The sequence below is a fragment of the Colossoma macropomum genome, unplaced genomic scaffold, assembly GCF_904425465.1.
Source record: "Colossoma macropomum unplaced genomic scaffold, Colossoma_macropomum, whole genome shotgun sequence".
Lineage (NCBI taxonomy): Eukaryota > Metazoa > Chordata > Actinopteri > Characiformes > Serrasalmidae > Colossoma > Colossoma macropomum.
In genome coordinates, this window is record NW_023494799.1 from 3,668,888 (window position 1) to 3,696,155 (window position 27,268).

The 27,268-nt window shown below is 39.4% G+C and overlaps 1 protein-coding gene across 4 annotated transcripts in view; it reads right to left on the reverse strand.

Moving 5' to 3' along the window:
* The window catches only part of LOC118818750 (unconventional myosin-IXb), a 129,517-nt gene that overhangs the window by 55,430 nt on the left and 46,819 nt on the right, over positions 1-27,268 (reverse strand). For all 4 annotated transcript variants that reach the window (XR_005008109.1, XR_005008108.1, XM_036586122.1 and 1 more), the window contains exons 3-4: positions 8,695-8,789; positions 1,394-1,456 (exon numbers count right to left, since the gene is read on the reverse strand). Coding sequence is in view for 2 of the 4 variants with exons in the window: in XM_036586122.1 (XP_036442015.1) it covers positions 1,394-1,456; positions 8,695-8,789 (158 nt within the window). In the remaining 2 variants the exon portion in view is untranslated. The remainder of the gene's footprint in view (positions 1-1,393; positions 1,457-8,694; positions 8,790-27,268) is intronic.

Below are 27,268 nucleotides of genomic sequence, written 5' to 3' on the forward strand. Positions count from 1 at the left end.
CAGAGAGCTGCTGGAGGAGTAATAGGGAAATACCCACACAAAGAGTACAGAAACAAGATCATGACTGAATTTGTTTTTTTAATCCAGGGCAAATTTTGCACTCTGGCATTCATTTTCAGGGGTAATTTTGACTTTCATGGGGGCATTTTATCTAATCTTGAGTGTCATTCAACAGGCCAATTCTCCACTGACAGAGTCAGTTTTTTAAGTGTTTTAATCAAAAAGTGTTTTACCCCATCATTCGACTCTGTCACTGAACAACTCAATAAGTTAAAGAGCCCACATCCTACATTTCAAGTTCACAAAGCCTGTAACAGTAACAGACTTTAAAAACAGCATTACTGAAGAAGCATCTTTCCCATTTTTGCTTTCTGTTACAGTGGTTTCTTATTATTTTTTTTGGTTTAGTTCATAAAACTCAATCAACAATGTTGAATTGCTGCATGTTTTGTTGATGTGTAAATCTTTATATTAAGTAAAAAAGTAACTCATTTGACTCTGAGTTAGAGCCCACATCCTTCATTTTTCTTTTTTTTTCTTTTCCACACTGTCCACCTACCACATTAACATAGTTTTATACACCAAAAACAGTCATAATTCATCTTTACATGACCATTTTCCAACCTCTCTCTTTCCCTTACGCTCTATACAGTACCAAAAAGGTCATTTGACTTGTAACAACAGTGGAACCCTTTTCAGTGCTATAGAGAACCATTATAAAAAAAGGTTCAATAAGGAACGACGCATAAGAAACGAATGAGAAACACTTAACCACACAATCATGTATGCATGTATGCAACTGTTCTTTGAGTTGTGATGGTTCTCTATATAGCCACTGTCTTTACTAAAGAACCCTTTAAAGGGTGTGTAAAAAATGGTTCTCTTTTTTCTGTGCCTTTAAGGCTGCTATATGTAAATGACCTCTGTTCTGATTGGATGTCCTGTATTGTGGCAGTCTGGGATGAAATGCTAATTAATCTCAATATAAATGGGTGGGGCTAAACTGCTACAGGCTGAATAAGTGGATGTATGTAATGTATATCGTTTTTGCACCAACAATCAATTCAAAACAGGCTGTTTTAGCAGTTTAGTTTTCATACGTGAACTGCATGGACCGTGGAGTGAACGGTATGTTTTGAAACTAACAGTGATTGCATTTGGCTTTCCATTATTTTGGACCCTTTAAAAGTGTCGCATTGACCAATCCATCAGTCACAGATGATTCTGGTGGCGACAGAGCGAATAAAACCATAATTCAATGGGACACAGAGTAAAATAAGAGAAGTATGAAGATAAATAAACAGAAACAGAAGTTTACATGACAAATACAAAGCGTATCAGTTTGCATTTGTCTTTCTCTTTTGTTCTAAATCACTATTGTTTATTTATTTACCTTTCATTCTTCTCTCTGGACACCAGACGGGATTTCTCCAGCAAGTACTTCTCAACCACCGCCCTGCAAGAGCAGAGAATGGGAAAGAGGGAAAGAAAGAAAAGAAAAATCAATGAAAGATCATCAAGAGACCAGACTGCTGGCAGTCAAACTGGCAACGCAGTGGATAAATCAGGGGATTCGAGTGCGAGAGGGGCTTCGGGTCAATGGCACAGCTGAGGCAGATGGCCTGAACAATACTGCAAACCAAACAAAGACACTCAGGCCAGAGTGGTTCAACCCAGCACACATGGCAGCATTACCTTGGCCCAAAACGCCAAAATAAAAGCGTTAATCTGATTTAACTGAAGGTATGAACAAAAACAAGTTGTCCCGTCTTCTCCTCTGTACTTCCCTACCCGTAGTTTGCTCACATCTAAGAATAAGCTTGATGGAATGGTGAGATTATTTTGGCCTCTATAATCAGCAGAAAGGAATGTTCTAGACATTTTGGGAGCAAATCTAATAAGTGACCAGCCAACAGGTCAGAAAACAAAACATCTCCAGCACTAACTGGACCTGCACAATACAATGTTTTTGTTAATCGCTATGGCTATACTGGCCTTTGCAAATAAGCCCTCTTAACCAATCACAGCTCCAGCTGAGCTTCTGATGAGTCAAGATATTCAAGCAATCCAACAAAAGCTAATTATTTTGGTGAAATGAATGCAGGCCAGTCTTTAACCATGCCTACTGATTCGTCGATGCATTTTTAATCTATTGCAAATGCAACATGCAGTAATATAATCTCAGTATTAGTATTTATGTTGTGTGTATTGCGATATATGAGACATAAACTGCATCACAATGTAATACAATATGATATGAAACATAACAGCATATCAGACATACATTAACATTTTTTCGTTAAAGAATCAGGCAATTGAGTTAGTAGCTTGACTTGGTATCTTCCCTGAAGTAGGGATGCAATAATGAGGGAATTGTGGGCCAATTGACGTAGATATTTTTCATCTAGATATCTGCCGAGGGCGGTTTATATTCACTTATAAAATGCAGAAAATCGGACCAACTCCATGTGGCTTACAGACAGAGAAATATAATATTATAAACACACACATTATATATAATTGCAGTAACCCATCGTCATCTAAGCATTTAGCTTTTTTGGAGTACAATAAATACATCATCAGTCTGAGAATCCAGTCAAATCTAAACATCTGTCAGATGCGGATCATTTTTCAAAGCAGACATTGATGACTGATGACATTGAGCACCCCTGTCCTAAAATGGTGCTGCGGATGGCATGGCTTCCTTAACATCTTCAAAAGAAATAAAGAAATAATAAATTAAACAAAAGAAGAACACAAACATCAGCCTTACTCTGCTTTGCTAAGGCATAAATATCATGTATTAGAGAGTTTTGGCTCTACACTTCTCTTTTCAGTGAAGTTACAAAGTGAAAGGTGTGAAATCACAAAGCTGCACAGATGCTGTAAGAGAATGACATTAAATATTTGCATTTTAAAGTACAAATCCATCAAAAACGAGTACACGTTACTGAGTAAATGTAACTAGTGACCACACATCTGATAAGTATCGCACTTTCAGACTTCAGTACATTCCGAAACACTGATACAGACCGTATCGATTCACGCATCGCTAAAACCTTTTTTACTATGTATCTATAGTTTAAACAAAGTCGTAATTATGCAGCCGCAGTAGCCGCAGCAGCCGCGGCAGCATCGTCTCTAATACAAAAGCAACAAACAGTGTCCACTTACTCAGTGCTTATCAATAGAGTGGGTTCGACTGCATGCTGCTGCATTCAGCCGAAGAACAATAAAGTGACTGAAAGCATCCTCTCAAGCTGCCAGCTTTGTTATCTGGTTTATTGACCCTTCTTGGCCACCGTACTCGCTCCGGCACAGCCTTGGCTTTGTGGAGGACTGCGCACGTGCACCGCACACAGCGTCAGCTGCGAGCATTGTGTCACACTGAGACTTTTGGACAAAGCCTCACAAATCGAACAAAGGCTACTCCCTGCACGACCCGTCCCTGTGCGAGAAAGGAACCGTGCTGTGAGTCTGTTCTGGATCTAATCTCCGGCTGACTCCCTGCAAGTCAGTTTAATTATTACTGTGTCTGTCCATGTAAAACCACGCGAGCAGCTGCAAAAGACACACGAGAAAGAAAAGTGCTTTACATATCTGAAAAACAAACCACGAACAACTCAAAAGGATCAGCAAAGCGGTTTATTCTGGCTCTGAGGGTTATATATTAACACAGTTACTGCTTCTTCTGCTACGCCATTTAAAATGTTTACATTTACACCGATCAGGCATAACATTATGACCTTGTTTCTACACTCATTGTCCATTTTATCAGCTCCACTTACTATATAGGTGCACTTTGTAGTTCTACAGCTACAGACTGTAGTCCATCTGTTTCTCTGCATACTTTGTTAGCCCCCTTTTACCCTGTTCTCCAGTGGTCAGGACCCCCATGGACCCTCACAGAGCAGGTACTATTTGGGTGGTGGATCGTTCTCAGCACTGCAGTAACACTGATGTTGTGGTGGTGTGTTGGTGTGTGTTGTGCTGGTGCGAGTAGATCAGACACAGTAGTGCTGCTGGAGTTTTTAAACCCCTCAGTGTCACTGCTGGACTGAGAATAGTCCACCAACCAAAAATATCCAGCCAACAGCGTCCTGTGGGCAGCGTCCTGTGACCACTGATGAAGGACTAGAGGATGACCAACACAAACTGTGCAGCAGCAGATGAGCTGTCGTCTCTGACACACACTAACACACCACCACCGCGTCAGTGTTACTGCAGTGCTGAGAATGATCCACCACCTGCTCTGTGAGGGTCCATGGGGGTCCTGACCACTGTAGAACAGGGTAAAAGGGGGCTAACAAAGTATCAGAGAAACAGATGGACTACAGTCTGTAACTGTAGAACTACAAAGTGCACCTATATAGTAAGTGGAGCTGATAAAATGGACAATGAGCGTAGAAACAAGGAGGTGGTCATAATGTTATGCCTGATCGGTGTATATTTAACTACACTGTAAGTCACAAAATGAATCACTTTTACAGAGGATTTACACTCTGCAGACAGGTTCGAGTCTGCACTGCACTGTCAAGTAATGACAAAAAAATATAACAGACAGTTTTCTTTTCAGAAAACAAGACAATTACAGAATTCAAATCATAAAATCTCTCCTACTAACTTTGCTCTACTTACAAGCATGTGGTACAGCTTTAAAGTCTAGAATCTCCACATAATTCCTCCACATTCTCCACTAATTGCCTTTTCTTGTTCATTATATGCATCTATTAAAAGTAACAGCCAAAAGTGGCCAATTTGGCCTCCTAGCAATGTTTACTAGGCAGCCAACATTGGTAGTAGAATCAAATTTGTATACGTGCACACTTTTACATAAATGTCTCTGTTAGACAAAATCTCGTGTAGTCAAACAAAGCTATTTTTTATTGAGTGTGAAAATATGAGCCAAAAACCCTCTTACTCAGCAAGCAAGCATGCTAAAACTCTAGAATTAGCGACATAACTAACAAATAAACAAGCATTATTTGCGTCACGCTCTAAATGAGGGCACCAAATTGAGAAGTGAGGACCTTTTTGTTTTCATAAGTCCCACAATGTCTCAATGAATGCATTTACTACTGATTTACAACTTATTCTTCTATTTAACATTTATCTGTCCAACCCACCACACTCAATTCACCTTCTGTTTGCTGTGGCTTAAGATTATTGTGAAATCTGATGTGGAAACTAACTGAAGTCAGCTGAAATAACTGTGTCCAACTCAAATGATTACAATTGGGCCAAAATACAGGGAGATTCAAAAGATTAATCCATATTTTTACAGCCGTGAGGCGTCTAGGAACCAATCACATACCAATTGAAAGAGGGGGTCAGAGTTTCTGACTGTCAGTGGAAGATGGCTCCTCTCAGTCTGTGAGGAGATGCGACCCCTGAGCAGAAATCCACTAATTTTTCAAAATTTGGGTAATTCAGTGGTTCAGCGTCTTTTTAAAAACACATTCATGATGAAGAATTACATGCAGGCAAAACGGTCCTCAAAGAAATCTTATCTTCAGATTTTCCACTATTTTACTATCATGAACACAACATAAAAACTCAGAAGACACGTGTAGGATCATTACAGATTTTGGAAGATTTCACTGCAATCTTTGTTAAAAAATTTCAATTAATTTCATATTTTAAAATGTTAATTTGAAGGAAAACCTTCGGCACGCATTCAGCCTCTTGTAACGTGTAGCTATCCTATCCATGCTCCGCCCACAAACATGTCAAGCTTTACAGAAGGAAATCAAACCTAAGGAGAAACTGCAGAAAGGAACTCATTTATTGTCAGAAATCTAAAGCTTGTTGCTACAGTTGCTACACATTTCTGGCAAGGAGCTCAGAAACTTCCTATCTTTTTGCCTTAACTTTAGATCTAACAGGTTTTTTTTTACAAGTTCGTATTACAGAAGCAAATCTTATCTTGATTTAAGAATCTTATCTTATAGCCTCTTATCTCAAGTTTGAAAATCTTAACTTACTCGATCAAAGTCGACAATCAACTGTCGTGTCTGTTACCTAGCAACCTACCCTACGCGCACAGCTGAAACAAACATGTAATCAAGTTAGTTAGTCAGACAGCTAACGTTAGCTGCCGTTACCGGTGTAAAGAAAGTCAAATAAAACTAAAGCGCGATAAACAAAGTTAAGAATATTGTGGCAGCGCTTTGCGCTGTTTATCAGAGCGTCGCCACTCCAGTTTCAGTTCCCCAAACGCTTTAGCCGAGCGCGCTATCGGTATTCCTCCTAATTAAACAGACACACGTCAAGCTCTGCCTCCTCATTATTCACCACCATCACTGCAAATTTTTATTTGACGAGTTTTTATCAAACATTAACAAACGAAGGTAATAAGAGGGGACGGTGGAGATCGAGTCTGCAGTGTCTGAGTTCTTAAAAAACACTGTTTAAAAGAAAAAAGAAGACAAAGCACCGTTTTCATTGTAGATAAATGCAGCATCATTATTCCAGTTATAGTGAACTGTGCTGCCTGACACCGCACAAAACAATAGAAACAGACAGTTAAAAACAGAAGTTAAGACCCTCTGGGGTTTATCTTAAAGTTTGGACAAAAATTAGGAAATTTAGTCTACTTATAATGTTTATGTAATACTGTTTTCTTATCTGGCGTTAATAGATAAGACTATGAACTGTTATGCTCTGTAATAGCTTCTATCCTAAATTCAGTCCTAACTAAAGTTGTTATGGTGACTAAACAAATAAGATTCAGACTTAAGAAGTTTTTGTAATATGGCCCCAGAAGAGCAGATGAGATTGACTACTGCACTAAAATATCAGTGCTTTACTCATTTTACTACATGTAAAGCCACACAGAAATTAATCCTACATTACTCTGTTCTGCTAATTAAGGTAAATGTAGTGCCAATTTCTACATTTTAGAGATTTTTATGGGTTTTACTGAGTGTTGCAAGCGTCTAAGCATTGGTTCCATGATGAGGAGATCGTGTGTTCAGTCCCTGGTGATGCTACAGCCAGTCGCAGTGAGGTGTCCAGGAGAGCTTTCTCTGGGTGGGGAGGATGGCCTTCCCTCTCCCCCAGTCTCTCAATGTGATGCTAGCTAATGCAAGTATCTGTTAGCTGGCAGATCAGAATTGGAAGTTAGCGCTCTCCTCCAAACGTGTTGAGCTGTCAATGATGTTGCATTAGAGGCAGGTCGAAAAGATGCAGTGGCTGGCTTTACATGACTCAAGGGATTAAAAAAAAAGGGACAAAAGGGAAAAAACAAATATATAAATAAATGAATCAATTAATAAATGTTTATGCATCAGTGGATATGTGCATGTAAGATATCAGAAATTGGCATGGCCCACAATGCCATACTGGACCATTAACCCTTTTGTTGCCATATGAAGGCTGAAGCAGAGAGCTAATATCAGGTTTTACAGTGATCTGGCTGTGTGTTTGTGCTGCATTTCTGGGTTGTGGGATGTTAGAGCTGGTTTCTCTCACTCTGGCTAGTGATGGCAGGTTCCTCGGAGTGCTCTGATGCGTGAATCATGGTGCTATTTTTAACCCTTTGTTTATAATATGAAGGCTAAAAGCAGAGATGTAATATAACAGTAGTCAGTGGGGTTTGGGTGACGGTCACAGGCGGATGAAATCACTCTGGATGGTGAAGCAGAGTCTGATGAGTGATCTGATGTGTAAATCTTGTCGCTGTTTTAACCCTTTGTTGGAACATGAGGGCCACAACTCGATCACAGCTCAATGATGCCATGCTACCTATTTTGGGCTGGGTCCTCTGAACGGTCTGATGTGTGTATTATGTCTGCAGCTTAAACTGTTCTGAAGTTATGAAAGCTAGAAGTCAACTACATCTTTGCCCACAAATAGTGGGCTTTGGGTCCTAAAGCTTAAGTATGCAAAGCAACTCAACAACTATTTACCATCTTGTGAAGCCATATGCATAAAGAAATTAATCTGTGAAACAGTGATAACGCATGTGGTCATCATCTGTACGTTAACAGGAACTCAAACTGTCGGGCTGCATGTCCTTTGTTAACTGTTGTCACAACACTATCTTTTGCAATGCTGAGATCGCAGAAGGGTGCAATATTTAAATGGGCTCTCTAATCCAATCACAGTGTCTTGCTGTAAGAATGCTGGTCAATCACACAACTTAAGCTGAGCATCCTGGCCAATCACAACTCAAGATGAGCTTCTTAGAGAGCTTAAATAAAATTAAATAAAATGTGAACTGCTTTAACAAAATGTGTTTTTATATTGCATGTTGTATCGCAATCACAATATACTGATGTCATCACAATACTAGTGTTTTGTTCACACTGTGCAGCCCTAAAGGGCGGATCATGCTAAGGGGAACTATCACCACTGTGCAAGTCTCGATTTGTTCCCTGTTTCTAGTCGTGCAGCTTCCCTCAGGGCTTAAGGAGGAAATTACACATGTGATTTCACTCTGACGTGAATAATAACCCCACAGACGTTGGAGCAGGAGGAAGGGGTCAATAAGGGCTTCAAAAGAAAGAAAAATAAAAACATACCTCTTCACACTGTGCCCTATTTCCTATGGCTTGTGCCAAGCACTGCATCCAAAGACCAGTTCCAGCACTAAATTACCACACCAAGCTCCAAGATCTAGAATTATCTGGACTACTGAAGTAGTGCTTCCAGTGCTGGACTCCAGTAGATGGAGAGATACAATGCACTTACCCCCGAACCACTCCGCTCTCCAGATAGTTGACCTGAATGAACTTCCCAAAACGACTGGAGTTGTTGTTGTGGGCAGTCTTTGCATTGCCGAATGCCTATAGGAACAGAGGAAAAGGTTCATGAGAAACGCGCAGAAAGGTTTACTAACGATAAAAACAAAAGGTGGTTTTGTACAAAGCGCTGCCATTCTTTGCCATGATTTCCCACATGGTGTTTGTTATACGATGCAACTTCAACTAAGCCAGAGAATTCAGACAGTTGACAATTATATCAGTCAGTAAAGTATTTTCTTCCTATCATTATACGACAATATTAAATTCAAATCTGAACTACAACTGATATTATTGAATATTGTTTTTTTGTAATCCCCTTAAAAATCACTATCAGCCCCCAAATTTCATATCGGTCGAGTACTAGTTAGAAAACAGCAGAAAATGTGGTAATAATTTTCTGTTTTCTCATACTGATGGGCATATTTCACAATAAAGTGATGATGTTATCTATTAGCCCTACAAATCTACTGGCACAACATGCCTCAGCACCACACACTTTAGTTTGTTTGATAGCTGTTGTCGCTAGTTGTCGACCCTATTTATCCAATATTAATTGCTTAATAGGGGCAGATTTACTAAAGGAGGCGCTTATTACCAACAGTCTCATGACACTTTGTGCTGGTGGGATCAGCCAGTTAAGCTGGTTATCTACTAAGAACTCCCATGTAAATGAACACAGGTGCAGCTTCATGATTAGCACATGACCAGTGCAATATATCCACATCTGGCTCACAGCAGCTTCCAAAAGATCGTCAGTTTCAGGTTCAAACTTAGGTTCACTCCTTAGGTCTAAATGATGACTTAACTTCTCAATATTTATTGTCAGAATGACTTATTGGAAAAAACATTATTTGTTGTGAAAGTATTTGATTGTTTCAACATTCCCAGTGATTATTTTGAGGAAATAAGAAATTAATTCGTCATAAATTTGAGGAAATAAAAGTAATTATTTCCTTTCTGTTCTGAAACATATTTACGGCTGGTGAGATGAGCTGAACGATATTTTTGCAACCCTATGAAACTAAAACCTTAGCAACCACCTGGGATACCATAGCAACTGCCTAACGACACCTTAGCAACCACCCGGGATTTCATAGTGCATTTATCTTGGAAAAACCAAACTGTTCTCACTTGTTTTTATGGAAAAAGTGAGATTTATGTAAACACTGACGTTTCAAAACACACTGTTCAGTTTCTGGTCCATATATGACAACTAACCAGCTAAAACAGGCTGTTTTGAATATACTGTTTTTGTGATGTCACATTTGCATATATCCACCTCTTTTACAACAGTTTACCATCTATTTACTCACGTTACAAGAAGTGTTTCAGCCCAAACTGCTTTTTTTATTGAGACACAATACGAGCAGCCAATCAGAATAGAGGTAATTTACATACATTAGTGTTAAAGGCACATTCTGTTTAATTCAAAGGACAAAGAAGGTTTGTAAACAGTCATGCAGAAATTAATTATGATTGTTTTTGGCGCATAAACCCACACAAACATCCCAGAGTGGAGCCCAGAGAAGAAAAGATAAAACAAGAAAAATGTAGTTTAATGTGACTTAATGGAAAGCCAAGTGTTGTCTTACAAATGTGTCAGTAAGGCAGTAACTTCTTCAAATAAAACATTTTTATTACAAAACCAGTTCTTTAGCAATTACCTTAAAATCACTCAGGGAGATAAACTGATCCAATTTGAAATGCTCTTAAAAAAAGCTAAGCTAAGAGTAGCTTTAGTAAAGCAGGGATCGCAGTGAAATATTTCCAAAATGTGCTTTTAAAAAGAAAACTGTCAGATCATTTACTGAGATTAAACTATTGTTTTATCCAATAAAAATACATAAACATGTTTGACACTTTTTCTCTCTGAGCAAATCTTTTCACAGCGTTTAACAGTGCCTGTATTTTTATTGGTAAGTGGAAGTAGGTGCTTCATTATAATAATCTCCTCCCAGTATTCTGCACTTTAAGAGGGCAACTCCTGCAAATGCATAGGCAATGAGGCAAAAGCACAAAAGAGCAAAGACAGCCCCTTTGATCTTTTCACAGGTGCTGAAGCACCACTGCACCTGTTTATTAAAACACAACAGCCACTCTGCAGCACCAAAACGGATTTTGTGACTGTGCAAAGCCTTTTATGTCCTGTTCTCAGGTGCACAAACACAGCTCTGCTGCCCCTGATCAGTGTTTACTGTCTACTGACTGCAATAGTGCTTGTTTACTGCTGCTAAATGTTACTCCTTCTTGCTGTGCCAACAAGGTAAAATGGGTAAACACCTTCTGTTGAGCTATAAACCTCAGCACAGCCAAAACTGACCATCAAAGAAGTGATACATATTTTAAATACTGGTATGATGGTGGGTTTCTCCTCCGAGTTTGACTCGTCAGCCTTCTGCAGCCCGAACTACTCAAAATAAAGTGCCAGGTAATCTTTACTGTTATTCAACGTCTCTACAATGCATTACGTTTTACGTCCACAGCCTTGATGACTAATACAGGAGGCTAATTAAGTTGGCTTGACAAAGTCAACTCCCTGTTTGTTTTCATTATTCTACACTTTTTTGTTCTGTTTTCACAGGTGGCAGTTTTCAATCTAGAACCACGACACTTGGCAGGACCGTAGAGCCTACATAAGAAGAGTGCACTTGTGTTTGTGGGACCGAGCGTACGTACGGTTTTCGTACAACTTTTCTTCATAAACAAACCCCCCCCACAAACTGCTCCTCATAGACAGTAAATACAGACTCGCGCAGGTACCAGCACATATATCCACATACCAATGTGCCTGTATCCAGCAACCGCCTGGGATATCATAGCGACGGCCTAGCAACACCTTAGCAACCACCTTCGATTCCATAGCAAAGGCCTAGCAACACTTTAGCAACCACCTAGAATTTCATAGCAACGGCCTAGCAACATCTTAACAACTACCTGGGATTTCATAGAAACGTCTTAGCAACACTTTAGCAACCACCTGGGATTTCACAGCAACGGCCTAGCAATATCTTAGCAGCTACCTGGGATTTCATAGCAACAACCTAGCAACACCTTAGCAACCACCTAGAATTTCATAGCAACAGCCTAGCAACACATTCACAACCACCTGAGATACCACAACAACTGCCTAACAACACCTTAGTAACCATCTGGGATTTCATAGCAATGGCCTAGCAACATCTTAGCAACTACCTGGGATTTCATAGCAACGGCCTCTCAACACTTTAGCAACGACCTAGAATTTCATGTCAACATCCTAACAACACTTTAGCAACCACCTGGGATACCACAACAAATGGCCTAGCAACACTTTAGTAACCACCTGGGATTTCACCTTAGCAACCACCTTGGATTTCATAGCAACGGCCTAGCAACACTTTGACAACCACCTTGGTTTCCTTAGCAACAGCCTAGCAACGTCTTAGCAACTACCTGGAATAACAAACACTTCAGCAGCACCTGGGATTTCACAACAATGACTGTCGAGCCAACCTAAAGTTTGTTCACAAACTTTTCCTTCTAGTTATTTTAAAAAGCAGTTTTCTTGTAAACGAGTTTAACGCCGATGCTGATCACATAAAACCATATCAGCCAATATTTAATTATCAATAATATCATCTTAAAATAAGCATCATATACTTCATGTTTCATTTCACACTGGTAGGCCCTAAGGCACTTCCACACGCCCCCCCCATGTTAGGCTGCAGCCGGTGGGCGGGGAGGGGGAATACGTTAGAGGGGGTCACGAGGCCCCATCTGTATGTGTGGGACACAGGCAGCGACACCGATCCAGCGAGTGATTAATGAGGCTTTGGTGCTCGGACCTCCGCAGGCTAATGCCAACCTCAGTCAGGGGCTCAGGGGCCGCCACTGTTTCTGAATGGAGATCACTGTTTGCTGAGCACAGGCAACAAAAGGGTCTGCCGCAGGGCCAGGCGGACCTGGTGCATCCCAAATAGGGGCACTATTGTGCAAGACACCAGGAAAGAGGAGAATCTAGTTTGGTTTTTCTTTGTTTTTTAAGACGGCGGTTTGAGGAAGGGCTGTAACCTGATTAAGATTCCATGTAGTGAACCTTTGACCTGTTTCTCAGAGCACAAGCCCAAGGGAGAGATTTTTGTGCATTTATCTTGGAAAAACCAAACTATTCTCACTTGTTTTTGGGGGGAAAAAAAAAGTGAGATTTATATAAACATTGTTGACCTTTTAAAAAAGTTACAAGAAGTGTTTCAGCCCAAACTGCTTTTTTTATTGAGACACAATACGAGCAGCCAATCAGAATAGAGGTAATTTACATACATTAGTGTTAAAGGCACATTCTGTTTAATTCAAAGGATAAAGAAGGTTTGTAAACAGTCATGCAGAAATTAATTATGATTGTTTTTGGTGCATAAACCCACACAAACATCCCAGAGTGGAGCCCAGAGAAGAAAAAATAATACACAAGAAAATTTTAGTTTAATGTGACTTAATGTGATCTTACAAATGTGTCAGTAAGGCAGTAACTTCTTCCAAAAAAAATAAATAAATAAATTAAAAAAAATACCTTTTTAAAAAGAAAAAAAAGTCTGCTATGTTTATTTATTTAATTTACCATTATTTAACCACTGAAATCAAACTGAGATTAAAAATCTCTTTTACAAGTGAGCCCTGGCCAAGAAGGCAGCATAAAAAACATTTAACAAAGAAGCAACACGACCACAACCAACAAAATCAAATCAGAGTCAAAACCACAAGAGCAAATAGACTGATACAGATCTTTAACAATTATCTTAAAATCACTCAGGGAACTGATCCAATTTTACATTTTTTTGCAGATCGTTCCATGCAGATAAAAGCTGCCTCGCCATAATCAGACCGTCCTATCAGAACGTCCAGCTGAACGTAACTATTTGAACGTAAATTGTACCAAGACTGGTTTGTTGATGTGAATGCAGACAAATATGAAGGAAGCTGACCAATAATCGGTGTAGACAAAAATTATCCAGTGAATTTGGCTTCGCACTGAAAGTGAAGGCCAACTGACCAACCGGCCTGTTATACACTGATCAGGCATAACATTATGACCACCTCCTTGTTTCTACGCTCATTGTCCATTTTATCAGCTCCACTTACTATATAGGTGCACTTTGTAGTTCTACAGTTACAGACTGTAGTCCATCTGTTTCTCTGCATACTTTGTAACCCTGTTCTTCAGTGGTCAGGATCCCCATGGACCCTCACAGAGCAGGTACTATTTGGGTGGTGGATCATTCTCAGCACTGCAGTAACACTGACGTGGTGGTGGTGTGTTGTGCTGGTATGAGTGGATCAGACACAGCAGTGCTGCTGGAGTTTTTAAACCTCCTGTGTGTCCACTCACTGTTCACTTTATTACCTTGTTCGTCCATCTTGTAAATGTAAAGTCAGAGACAACAGCTCATGTGTGTCCGCATAGTTTGTGTTGGTCATCCTCTAGCCCTTCATCAGTGGTCACAGGACGCTGCCCACAGGACGCTGTTGGCTGGATATTTTTGGTTGGTGGACTATTCTCAGTCCAGCAGTGACACTGAGGTGTTTAAAAACTCCAGCAGCACTGCTGTGTCTGATCCACTCAGACCAGCGCAACACACACTAACACACCACCACCACGTCAGTGTTACCGCAGTGCTGAGAATGATCCACCACCCTAATAGTACCTGCTCTGTGAGGGTCCATGGGGGTCCTGACCACTGAAGAACAGAGTAAAAGGGGGCTAACAAAGTATCAGAGAAACAGATGGACTACAGTCTGTAACTGTAGAACTACAAAGTGCACCTATATAGTAAGTGGAGCTGATAAAATGGACAATGAGCGTAGAAACAAGGAGGTGGTCATAATGTTATGTCTGATTGGTGTAAATCTTAATGCAGAATGATAAATTTTGGTTAAATATAGAAAATAAATGTAAAAAATTGTCAGTGAGTGCAGATTACACCACCACCACCACCTTAAAGGAGTACAGGTCTATGAACAGGAGTTGTTCTGGCACGTGTGGAAATCTGAACACGTTAGACAGCATTCAGTCAGATTCTAACTCGCCTTTACAGGGCTTTTCTGATTGGCTGTCAGGTAATGTAGAATGAGGAAACGGCAAAAACCCACATAAGCTACCCTAAACTGGCCCTCAGAATAATGCCTTGTCTGCATTTCGCAACAGGCTACAAGCTAAGCCCCTTTTCTGTTAGACACGTGAAAAGAAACCAGACTGAGAGGAGGAAAAAAAACGCTAGAAATGGGGGAAAAAATGTGGCTTGTAGGATTCAGCTGTGAACGTCATAGACTGGGTCAGCATGTCTTGAATGGTTCTTTTCCAGTTTCGTTTGGCATCAGCTCCATGTTGAATTCTACCACAAAGCCACGCATCCCAGATCCCCGCTCTCCGTTCTCCACTCACAGTATGATGTAGGGAGATTATACACAAACAAACTGTGAAACTTTGCTCTACATAATCTGAGTCAGTGTTGGAAATAATCCAAGGCAGAGAGAAACACATCATACTCAACATGTTTGGGCTTTAAAGCAAAGCAGCCACTCAAAACCTGCCAAATACCATGTTATAAATGTTGAATCAAAATGAATGAACAGAGGAGGAGCACCGAACCGGCATTTCCTTTTCCAAAAATAATCTGGATATCTGAACACTTGTCTTTCACAGTACATAAGTACATACATAAGCACACAAGTACTTGAAAATAAATATACAACACAGATTAATGTAAATTTAATGTAAAAGGTTAATAAAATTACAAATTTGCCTATGATTAATTGAGCAGTAGAACCCGAGAGGGAGTGTGTTATCGCGAAATAACATCCCGGCTGTGATTTGGTCGCTGTAGATCATCACAGCCGTGATGTTACTGGCGATAACACACTCCTCGAGTGTTCTATCGCTTTTATACAACAGTTAAATAAATAAAGTAATAAATTAATAAACTGGGCCGTGAACGCGGCGTTTAATATGTTTTAATGTTCGCAGTTCCTTCACCAAATTATAGTTCCTTAACGAGCAGCTTGTTGCTTTGTCAGAGTAACGAGCTCCGCCCACTCGCTGCACAGCCGGCAGTTCGTTCTCCAGCTCCTTACACTAAATTCCCAAACTGTCATCACCACTGAGCAGCTTTTCAGTCGGCAGCTGTGACAGAAGAACAGCTGAACAACCTGGAATCAGCCAGAAATGAACCCAACACCATTCGCCAAACTAAACGGGCTGTAAGATGCTTTACAGACTGACTGGAACAAAACAACATTAATACTGATCTGGCAAAAACTGACAAAACTGAGCTGAACTTGATATTGCGGCAGTTTTATGGCTCAGTCTGATTTGGTCAGACTCTGAAGATCAGACTACACGCTTGGCGAATGGTATTGGGTTCATTTCTGGCTGATTCCAGGTTGTTTAGCTGTTCTTCTGTCTCAGCTGCCGACTGAAAAGCTGCTCAGTGGTGATGACAGTTTGGGAATTTAGTGTCGTCTCATCTTCAGAGTCTGACCAAATCGGCTGTCGGTCAAATGTGATCTAAAAAGTGTCCATTTTCTGTTTGTGGCAAAGTAAGAAGTAAAAACGTTCAAATGGCTTGAGCGTCTCCTACAGCTGTCAAAGTTGTTGCTTAGCAACGGCGTCTCAGCCGAGTGATACGGTGTTTGTGAAAAATCTGTGATGTTATGGTGAAATAACAGTACGATTAGAACGTTTCTCAGCCAATCAGTTTGCGTGGCCGGAACTAACTGTTGTATAAATAGAAATATATTTAAACTCATCTCAATTCTTTTTACTGAACTGGGTATTCAAATAAAGCACATATGGCTTGGAATAAAACTTAAGTTTGTACACCGATCAGGCATAACACTATGACCACCTCCTTGTTTCTACGCTCATTGTCCATTTTATCAGCTCCACTTACTACATAGGTGCACTTTGTAGTTCTACAGTTACAGACTGTAGTCCATCTGTTTCTCTGATACTTTGTCAGCCCCCTTTTACCCTGTTCTTCAGTGGTCAGGACCCCCCATGGACCCTCACAGAGCAGGTACTATTAGGGTGGTGGGTCATTCTCAGCACTGCAGTAACACTGATGCGGTGGTGGTGTGTTAGTGTGTGTTGCGCTGGTCTGAGTGGATCAGATACAGCAGTGCTGCTGGGCTGCTATTTGACACTGCTTCAAATTAGGTCTGTGCAAAGTGGAACATTTGACTGTTGAAGCCGTGAGAAAGCTGATGCTTAGACAGCCACTCTGACTAAACCACACACACACACACACGACAGTGTGACACAACAACAAAGATCCTATTATAAAGACGACTGAATAAAGTTCCACTCGCAAACAAGACGATGAGGAATTCACATGACTGTTAATTATAGCTCTTCTTTATATTTAGCCCCGCAGCAATTTCACCCCAACCACAGGTCTCCACAACCTCATCTCATCTGATCTGAACCAGGCTGTATGACTTCATTCTATCTGAGAGAATTCCGGAGATTTCCGCAGTAATTAGCGTCACGGAATTCTAGCTTCATTTGAGTCATAATAACACCTGAGTCCTTCTTATAGTTGTTTTCAAAAGTTTGAGCGCCCCAGGCAAATTACCTTTGATGAATTTCCTACGTACACATCCTCTACAGAACACATTCTATTGCTGAATTTGACACGGTATAAAATAAATAAACAAATAAATAAACAAACAAACAAACATTTTGTTTAACATGTTTTCCCCACTAAAAATTGTATATTAAAAATTGGTTTGAAAAATGCCATATTTATGCCATACGTAAGGATGTGTTAACTTATTTTCGCTTAGAAAATAAACAAAATGTAAATTCCAACGTAAGTTGGAAGTTGTAAGTTCAAACGTTTGTATACAACTGTACTTGCATTTTTTTGTCAGTTTATCTTTTAAAAGCCTTTCTAGTTTATTATTTTTCAGTGTTTTGGAATCTTCGAAAGGCTCTTTAAGGCTTTCTATTGTTCAGTTCTTCTATTAAAAATTAAATACTCAATTAATCATAAAAACAATTGAGCAAATTACTGGATTACTCACATAACTGAACCAAATGGTGTGACTGTTTACAGGCAATTATTTAGGCTGATGTCACATGCTAGTACTACTAATAATGAACGACTCAGAAGAGGAGCCACCACAGCAACTCGAAACTTTAATCATGGGCTGATTCACTGGACTACAATCATAACAGGCTTAGAAAATGGAAAACAAACAAATGAAGGGTCTGAGAAACTTTTCTTGATGGTAAATGGCACTTCATGACTAGAGAACCTTCACTTTAGCAGTTTAGTGGGTCAAATCTTCTACAAGGAGGCTGTTATATCAAAATAAGCAGGCAATTCAATTGCTAGAACTGTCATTTGCTATGCTTCGCTCACAAATGCGTTCTTTCAAAACACAAGTGTTTAGTGTCGCTAGGTAACGTCAAGTTTTCGATTCAAAACGTTACACTACTCAAGCTAATCACAACTAGTCAGGCTTAGGGATGTGCATTCAAACTAATTTTGATATTCGATTATCCATAAGAGTTCATGAACATATCTGGTTAACCGATGGGAAGGAAAAATAACAAAAACGGTAAAAAAACAGAAACGGTAGGTTTCTGTCAAATCAAATCACGTTTGTCACATTACATTTACACAGGTGAGCAGGTGAGTGGAAATCTTAGGTGCGTAGCCCCCTTGTAGAACTTAAATACAAAAACAAAAGTATATTAAAGCAGGTATATTACGTGGGTTTGATGCAACTTCTGACAAACATGCACATCTGAAGCTTGGAATCAATTCAGGTGACATTTTTAGATTTTTATACTACCGTTTTACAGTTAATCACACCTTAATTACTTTAATTCAAGCCTGTGATATTGATGGAGTTATTTAGGCTGTTTACTATCTTTTAGCCTGTTAGCTAGCTGACCAGCCCAGGTCTAGTTAAGAATATAAGTTGTCAGCCGCTCAGTTTAAACAAAAAACAGGTTCTTACTTCATCAGTGCACTCGGTGCTCCATGCAAGCAGCATTAGAGTCAAAGATTATTCCAATAACACCACAAGCGTTTTTCATGTCGTGGCGCAGGAATATACAATTCAGATGTTGTGAGGGGGTCACAGCTGTGGGTATATCGTGGCTTCGAACGCGAAGATTTTCCATTTTTAAAAACAATATATGCACATTTTGCTTTAAATATACACATCAATATAAACCAATATTGCACCATGTCCAATGTACTGTCTTTGTACAGTAATATGAGTTATTAAATAAAAGCTATGACATGCACAGTTATACACATTTCCATATAGGCAATTAGGTAGACAGATAAGATGCAGGGTACACAGGGGACAAAATACTGAAAAAAAATAAATAATACGAGATTATGTGAGACATGGACAGAAGTCATACAAGATGCCAATCTATATGTGCAGGTATAGATTGGCTAGACTGAAGTTACAGTAAGATCAGAGTGAGTCTGTTTGAAGTGCAGGATAAGTAAAGGATCAGACGAGCTAATGAGCTAACAAGTCACACTGGATGCTGATGAGGTCTTGTCTTCTAAGTTTTTCCCCTCAGTGGTCAAAGAGGCAACATGTTAGTTCGCCAGAGAAATATATTTTCTCTATATATTTGGACCTAAATAATATCAGCTAGAGTAGTTAGCCACGCTATCCGTGCCTTCTCAGCCACGTCCTGAGCAACATGCCCTTGGCAACACAATGTTCAGGCACTGGTCTGCTGGAGCAGCAAAGTATTACATTACATTTACTCTCAAATATGAGCAAAACCATCAAGTTCCACCAAACTGTTAGCCTGCACGTTTTCTGTTATCCTACAATGAGTGTGTTTACATGCACTCAATAATCTGATAACTGCAGAAAATCAGATTTTGTCAGTAATCCGATCAACACGTTTACATGCACTTGAGTAATCAGATAATGGGGAAACTCTGGGTTTACATGAGTCAGACAGTAATCAGATTTCTGCTTCGCAACCAGCCAATAAACTCACAGAAGACGACGTGACGTAAACGTCATGTAAAACTTTTTTTTTTGGTTTTTTAAACATTTAGCTGCTTTACCTGAAAATATGAACTGACATCATCTACAAGATGAAGAATATTCACATCCATTATCAAGTGTTCGGTCTCAGCGCCGCTCCAACAGTGTTTTACAGTGTCTCACAACATCCACTGTCTGTTCTCGCGCATGCGCAGACTGAGAAATCCGATAGAAATCAGAGTACGAGTTCACATGCACTGAGAAATCTGATTACTGAGCTAAAATCCAGCTCTCTTTATCGGATTTCTTCATCGGATTCGTAGATCAGAGTATGGTGTTTACATGACCATGTTTCATGGAACTTGTTTCAAAGAGTTTTGACAGCTGCAACTGTTGTATCCGAGTGTCAAACGAGTTGCAGGGCACTTTACACTATGCAACCCCAGTGCAGTTTAGTTTCATGTAGCAACCAAAGTTGCATCAAAGTTTCACCGTGGCTTAACTTGCTAAAATCCGAGACTGAAACTGACTCAGACTTCCGCAAAGCATGGAGTAATTCCATCAAACAAGGAAGTTATAACCATTTAGATAGACACCATTCCACTGATTAGTTTTGAGATCTTCATTTCAAAGTGGAAGCTGCAGCTACTTGTAAACCCACACAAGGAAGAAACGAAGAAAGCAGTTTAATCACACCATCTACAAACAGCCACGACAAGCTGAACGCTTGTACTGGGGTTGCCGGAAATGGAAAATAACCCACATGCATCAGATTATATCTACGCCTTGTGTTCAGGTCCTGAATTTACCTATGAGGACAAAAACAATAAAAAACACTGCAATGACGTGATTGTTTTGCATATTCTCCCACTGGGGTGATTCCTCAGGCACTATGACATATAGCTTGCGTCAGAAAAGGAAATAACAGGGGTGGGGAGCCCATTCATTTTAACTTAGAAATGTCAGCAAAAAATAAATAAATAAATAAATACACCACACAAAAAAGCCCACTATAGGCTATACTGTATACAATATGATTTTAAAGTACAAAAAAAATCATAATACAGTTTATTTTAGTTTAAACTTCACCATTGGATGGTGAAATAGACGTAGGCCTATAGACAACCACACTGTGTGCAGGCTACATTAAAATTCAAATAATCTGAGGCTACAATACAGGCTTTTAAAAAAATGTTTTATCGCCTTAAATACAAATTAAATCGAATCGTGAGGTTCCTAAAGTTCCCTACACCTTGGAAATTTTAATTGAATCCCCTTCTGCAGGCCTCCTGGTGGCCAGTGGAACAAAACTGACTTCCAAGCATCTCTTTACAGTCTTCACTGATCAAAACTAGGCATCTGTGTGCAGCCTATCAGAATAAACAAGGTGGCCAGGGGGTGGGGATCACGCTATGGACACATCCATTATTAAATAACTGGGCTTTTTTCTAAAAAGCTTGTAAAATTCTACGGTTTGTGGTTTTTGGGGTTTGTTGTGTAAGAAAAAAGTTTGAAAACTAATTTATCTTAACATAATTAGAGTTTAGTAGAACCTGTAGACATTTTAAACACACACACACACACACACACACACACACAAACACACACACACACACACACACACACACACACACAATAAAAAATAAAACAAACAAATATTTACCTCAGAATTAAAAATCTAGAGGGTGAAAACGTGAATCCCCCCCAACATTCATATATACTACATTTAAAAGTTAATTTGTATTGACATTATATGCAAAAAGCATATTATGGGTGCATTTTCTGTCCCTGTATTTGTGTTTTAAGTGACAGAAATAGTGTCTATGGAGCCATTTTGGACCCTTGTCCCCGGCTATTTCTGACCCCAGCCTGGGTTTCATAGACTGAGTGGAAACCCAGGCACAGATATTACAATGGCTACATAAAAAAGTCCCTAATTCTCTGGACTTCCTGAGGAACAACAGGCCTTCTCTCGACACCCCGTGGTCAGGGCTCACCAAAAAGCAGTGACGTCTACATACCACTTCCTGCTGCTGAAAGAAAAAAGACGAAGAAAAAAATAAAACCTCTTTCCTGCAGGACGGATCAGAGCCTGGCCTGTAGGAAGTTCATGTCTGGAGACGGACACAGTAGCACATAAGCTAACCAAAACACTCGGCCTCGGCAAAAAGCACTGTGATATTTACAGTGATGTTCAAAAGTCTGGAATCACATTAATAACTGCTGTTATTTTATCCAATAATAACCTACACAGCGCAGTTTAAACTACTGAGGCTGGACACCAGAAGGCAGTTGGAGAATATTTGGAGAATATTATTTTTTTGGAACAACAAAAAGTAATTAAATGATAATATATTGTAACTTTATTTAAGTAATTTCTTCATGTGTGATCTGCCTTGAGATTTTATTAACCCTTTTCAAATGCAAGACATTACTGTATGTTCATTTTATCAGAACTTCATTCTTAAGGTTATATAAGTTTGAGTCATCTCAGAATCTACAGACTGAACTTTAATAGTAGTGTACTCTGAACTATTCAATAACTCTTACAAATTATTCAGTACCTACAACTAAGTATTTGGTAACTACAATGAACTACTCAGTATCTACTATAATTTATTCAGTATCTACAATAAACTATGCAGTATCTACAGTGAACTATTCAGTATCTACAATAAACTATTCAGTATCCACTATGAAGTATCTACTATGATACTAATATAAATTATGTAGTTATGAGAGTAAGAAAATGAACTGATCCACATTTGGGCCCCTAGGTTGTAAAAGGTTAAACATAAAACACCATGTTCATAAAAATCAAGTGAGAGCAGTGGGAGAATTTAATATACTGTAACTGATGTGCAATATGCATTATCATCATGCAAACCGTTGACAAATCATGGCCTTTAATTTTAATAATAATCATTGTCTACAAACAATAATTGTTTAACTGAGCAACTGTGACGGTCGTAAGATACGCAATTAGTGATACGCAGTTTTAAAAATGGTTTCCTTGAAGAAAATAAACACTGAAGGAGAACCACACTTTGGGCTACTATGAATTATTCAGTTTCTACAATAAACTATGCAGTATCTGCTATGAAGTATTCAGTATCTGCTATGAAGTATTCAGTATCTGCTATGAAGTATTCAGTATCTACTACGAACTATGCAGTATCTACAATAAACTATTCAGTATCTACAATAAACTATTCAGTATCTACAATAAACTATTCAGTATCTACCATGAAGTATTCAGTATCTACAATAAACTATTCTGTATCTACAATAAACTATTCAGTATCTACCATGAAGTATTCAGTATCTACAATAAACTATTCAGTATGTACTATGAAGTATTCAGAATCTACTATGAACCATGCAGTATTTACTATGAACTACTCAGTATCTACAATAAACTATTCAGTATCCACTATGAAGTATCTACTATGATACTAATATAAATTATGTAGTTATGAGAGTAAGAAAGTGAACTGATCCACATTTGGGCCCTTAGGTTGTAAAAGGTTAAACATAAAACACCATGTTCATAAAAAGCACGTGAGAGCAGTGGGAGAATTTAATATACTGTCACGGACGCGCAAAAACCTTTTCTCTCTTTGTGTTTTTAACTTTTTTTTTGCATTATTTGAAAACTACTTTTTTACATTGACTTCAATAATAAGTTAAAATGTAGATGAGGTTTTATTCACGCAGTGACAATATGCATTATCATCCTGCAAACCGTTGACAAATCATGGGCTTCAATTTTGATATTCATTTTAATCAATCAATAATTGTTTAACTGAGCAATTGTGACGGTGGTAATTAGTGATACGCAGTTTTAAAAATGGTTTCCTTGAAGAAAAACACTGAAGGAGCACCACACTGGGCACTTTGACCCACTTATTTAAAAGGCACTGCAGAAGTAGGTCGAGACAACCAAGACCGTAATTTCTTTTTTGGCAAAATAAAAATTGTGGGAATTACTGCTGCGCATGTAAAACTCTTCAGCATGTTAACACTGATGTGCTTCAACAGAGGAACCGGTCAGTGATCTGTCAAAAAAAAAAAAATACTGAATATTTCAGCTCTCCTCCTCCAGACGGTTGCGTAAGCCTGACAGACCACAATAAAAGTGGAGCTTTAGTGAAGAAGAACCGAAAATAAAGAGAAACCTGTCTAACCTGAACGTACGCAACAACGAGATCTGCAGTCAGCTTCCCTGTTTACTTAGAAAGACTCCTGCAAGTTGAAACCATCACAATTAAACCAGACCTGCAATTTCAGAGCAGCTGACAGATTTTTAACTTCACAGTTAGAAATTATTGAGAAAACCAGGTGGGGCTGAAATACGGAAAACAGAAATATGAAGCAAGCTGATGCCGCACTTCTACATATACTTCCCCTTTAACAAAAGCACGTTTTAATCTACTTATAAAGACAGAAACTCCCAAGACTGACTTACTACTCACATTACTATAACTCTCACTTCAAATTGTATTAGTAAACAAGTAATCTCCCTATAAATTAGGGCAATTTATTTGCATAAACAGGTTTAAAATCACAACTGTATTTAAATGGGTTTGTTTGTTAGACTATAAGGGAGAGCAGGAGGAGAGAAAGTATAAATTATCAGAGAAACTGCCAAATAACCACGGCTGCTTTTTTGAGACAGCTCATTTTAATAGCTTTCCTTAGTAGTGCCGACCACCCAAATTAAAGGATGCACTGATATGGAAACTGTGGGCCAGTATTGATATACAATACTTTCATGCCGACATGTAAACATTTATAAAATTTAGAAACTGGGACTAAGGCCCAGTCCCATTTCACCCCTCGCTCCTACCGCTTAGCTCTACCCCTCCGTTTTGTGCGTTCACGCCTAGGGGTAGGGTGTCCAGATTCGTGTTGAGATAGAGGGGTAGGCGAAGTGTTAGGGCTACATGACCCTCCAAACGGAGGTTTTATAGAGATACACTCCAACCAGAGTTTTATAAGGGGGGAAAAACTGCAAAAACTGCCATTGTATTAACTTAGTTTAATGTCGTTTCGATGTATTACAGCTTTCGTCATAACAAACATATTCACGAGCAGCAGTAGTGCTCATGTCTCGGTAGCTAGCTAGGTAAATTTCCGGTTCCACCTTAAATGGTGCAACAGTTTTGACATGGGAAAATTTGAATGAGAAGCTGGCCAGTAGCTGACTTCAGCTTCATGTCAACAAAGAATTAAGGGTCAGTGATAATAAATAATTGCCCCCCCTCTTTGAAGGCATATGATGCCCTAAATGTAACTGAAGCCCAGCAGTGAGGAGCTGAACTTTACCCTCCTCTGCTGTCGCTGCAGACTGGCAGGGTCGCCTACAGAGCAGCGCTAGAAGCTGTTAATGAAGTAGTGCTCTTTATCTGAGGGTCTCATTTTGTAGGGAAGATTTCTATAATTACTCCTTGTAACTCAGTTCCAAGGGGTAAGGAGACACTCGAAAACAAGGGGTAGGGGTAAAAATAAGAAAGAGGATCGGGCCCAAGTCTACCTGGGCTACAACTATAGAGAAATAACTTTTTTTTCTGCAAGGTTACAAATATAGCATGGTGATATTTTAAGAGCAGCAACCCAGCATCTCCTAAACATTATACACACACACACACACACACACACACACACACACACACACACACACACACACACACACACACCATCAAATCTCAAGTCTAAATATCTGTCAAATGTAAATTTATGTCTTGCCGATGCAGGTATGCTACGAAAATCATTCTTCCCAAACTGACATTGCAGAAATACAGGGCGATTTAAAAAGATTTATCCGATTTCAAAGCGCCATATTTTTACAATCGTGAGGTGCCAAGGAACCAATCACAATCCAACTGAAAGAGGGGATCATAGAGTTTCTGACTGTCAGTGGAAGATGGCTCCCTTCAGTCTGAGAGGAGATGAGACCCCTGAGCAGAAAGCGTTCTGTGTTCTCCACTTCAATAAGAGTGAATCCATCATAACTGTGCAGTGTGATTTTCGTGGGCAGTGAAGCTCCAACAGCTCAGAGCGTTCGGCGTTGGTTCCACAACACTAGATGATCTCCGAAATCGCACTGAAAGAGCCGTGAGTGCAGCAACACCCGACGTGTTGATGTTCGTACAGCTGGAGGAGGTTCACACTGAGACCTTGTAAAATTACATAAACTTTATGCTCATTTAAACCATTTAAAATTTACTGCACTGTTCTGCAATGATTTACAAGTGAAATAAATCTTTCTGAAATCGGATGAATCTTTTTAAAATCACCCTGTATAAAATATTTTTGGACTCATACATGATATACACTCTTACAGTCCCACTCTACAGAACTGTATTGTATAAATAATCCGCCAAGATTTGACCTTTGCAAAAGTTTGCTTTGAGGCTCAGCCAGCTGGCCATTCAGCTCTAATAGGCCACTTGGGCGTTGGCCACACAGCTAACTAACTAAAGCATCAGGTCTGCTCAGAGAGAGAGAGAGAGAGAGAGAGAGAGAGAGAGAGAGAGAGAGAGAGAGAGAGAGAGAGAGAGAGAGAGAGGGATCACTGACAGCTGTTCATTGTAACTCCCTCAGTTACCTTACACCCTCAAATACTCCTGCACTGGACACAGAGTTGCCAGTTTATTAGAAACCCTGTGGCTACACTAACTGGCCGTTTTATTAGAAACACCAACCATATGGGTGTACTTTGCTTATCGCTGGAAGAAAACCTCGTATCTCCAAAATGGTAACTTTACAGGAGAAGGAAAAACCCTACCTTACTTTTAATGTAAGTCAATGGAACCAGAGTTTTTTTTTTAAGTCATTTTTGGTTGTTTCTTTTGGTCCATTCTTCATGTAATTTATATACAAAGTAAAGGACAACAGGTTTTTTCTAATTATGTCAAAAATGATAAAAATGGAGATACAAGGTTTTCGATATATTTTCGATATATAACAGCGATATATACGGTTATAGACTGTAGCCCATCTGCTGCTGCAGTTTATCTTTACCTGTCCATCAAAGGAAAGGAACAACCATAAGGTGGTACTAATATGGGTGGCGGTCCACTGTCAGCACAGCAGTGACAGTGACATGGTGGCAGTAGGAGTGTATCACATACAGCTGCGGTGTTGTGGTTCCGACATACTGCACACTTTCTGGCCACTTTATTAGAAACACTTCCACCTTGCTAGTGTACAGTTAGAGACTGTAGCTCATCTGTGGATACAGTTTGTGTCAGTCATCCTCTAATGCAGGGGTAGAAAACTCGTTATAAGTTAAAAGGGATCATATTAAAAAAATCTCAACAAATCCAGAGAATGCGTGTGAATTTATTTCGTTTTTAATTCATGTTGTGCTGTAACCTTAACTGGCCACTATATACGCAAATACACAAAAACATCAACAGTAAAATACAGGCACTTGTAGTAGACCTTGAAAATATGAATAAATACTAAAAATACTTAAAATTTAAATTTCCCCAGGTGCTCAGTCT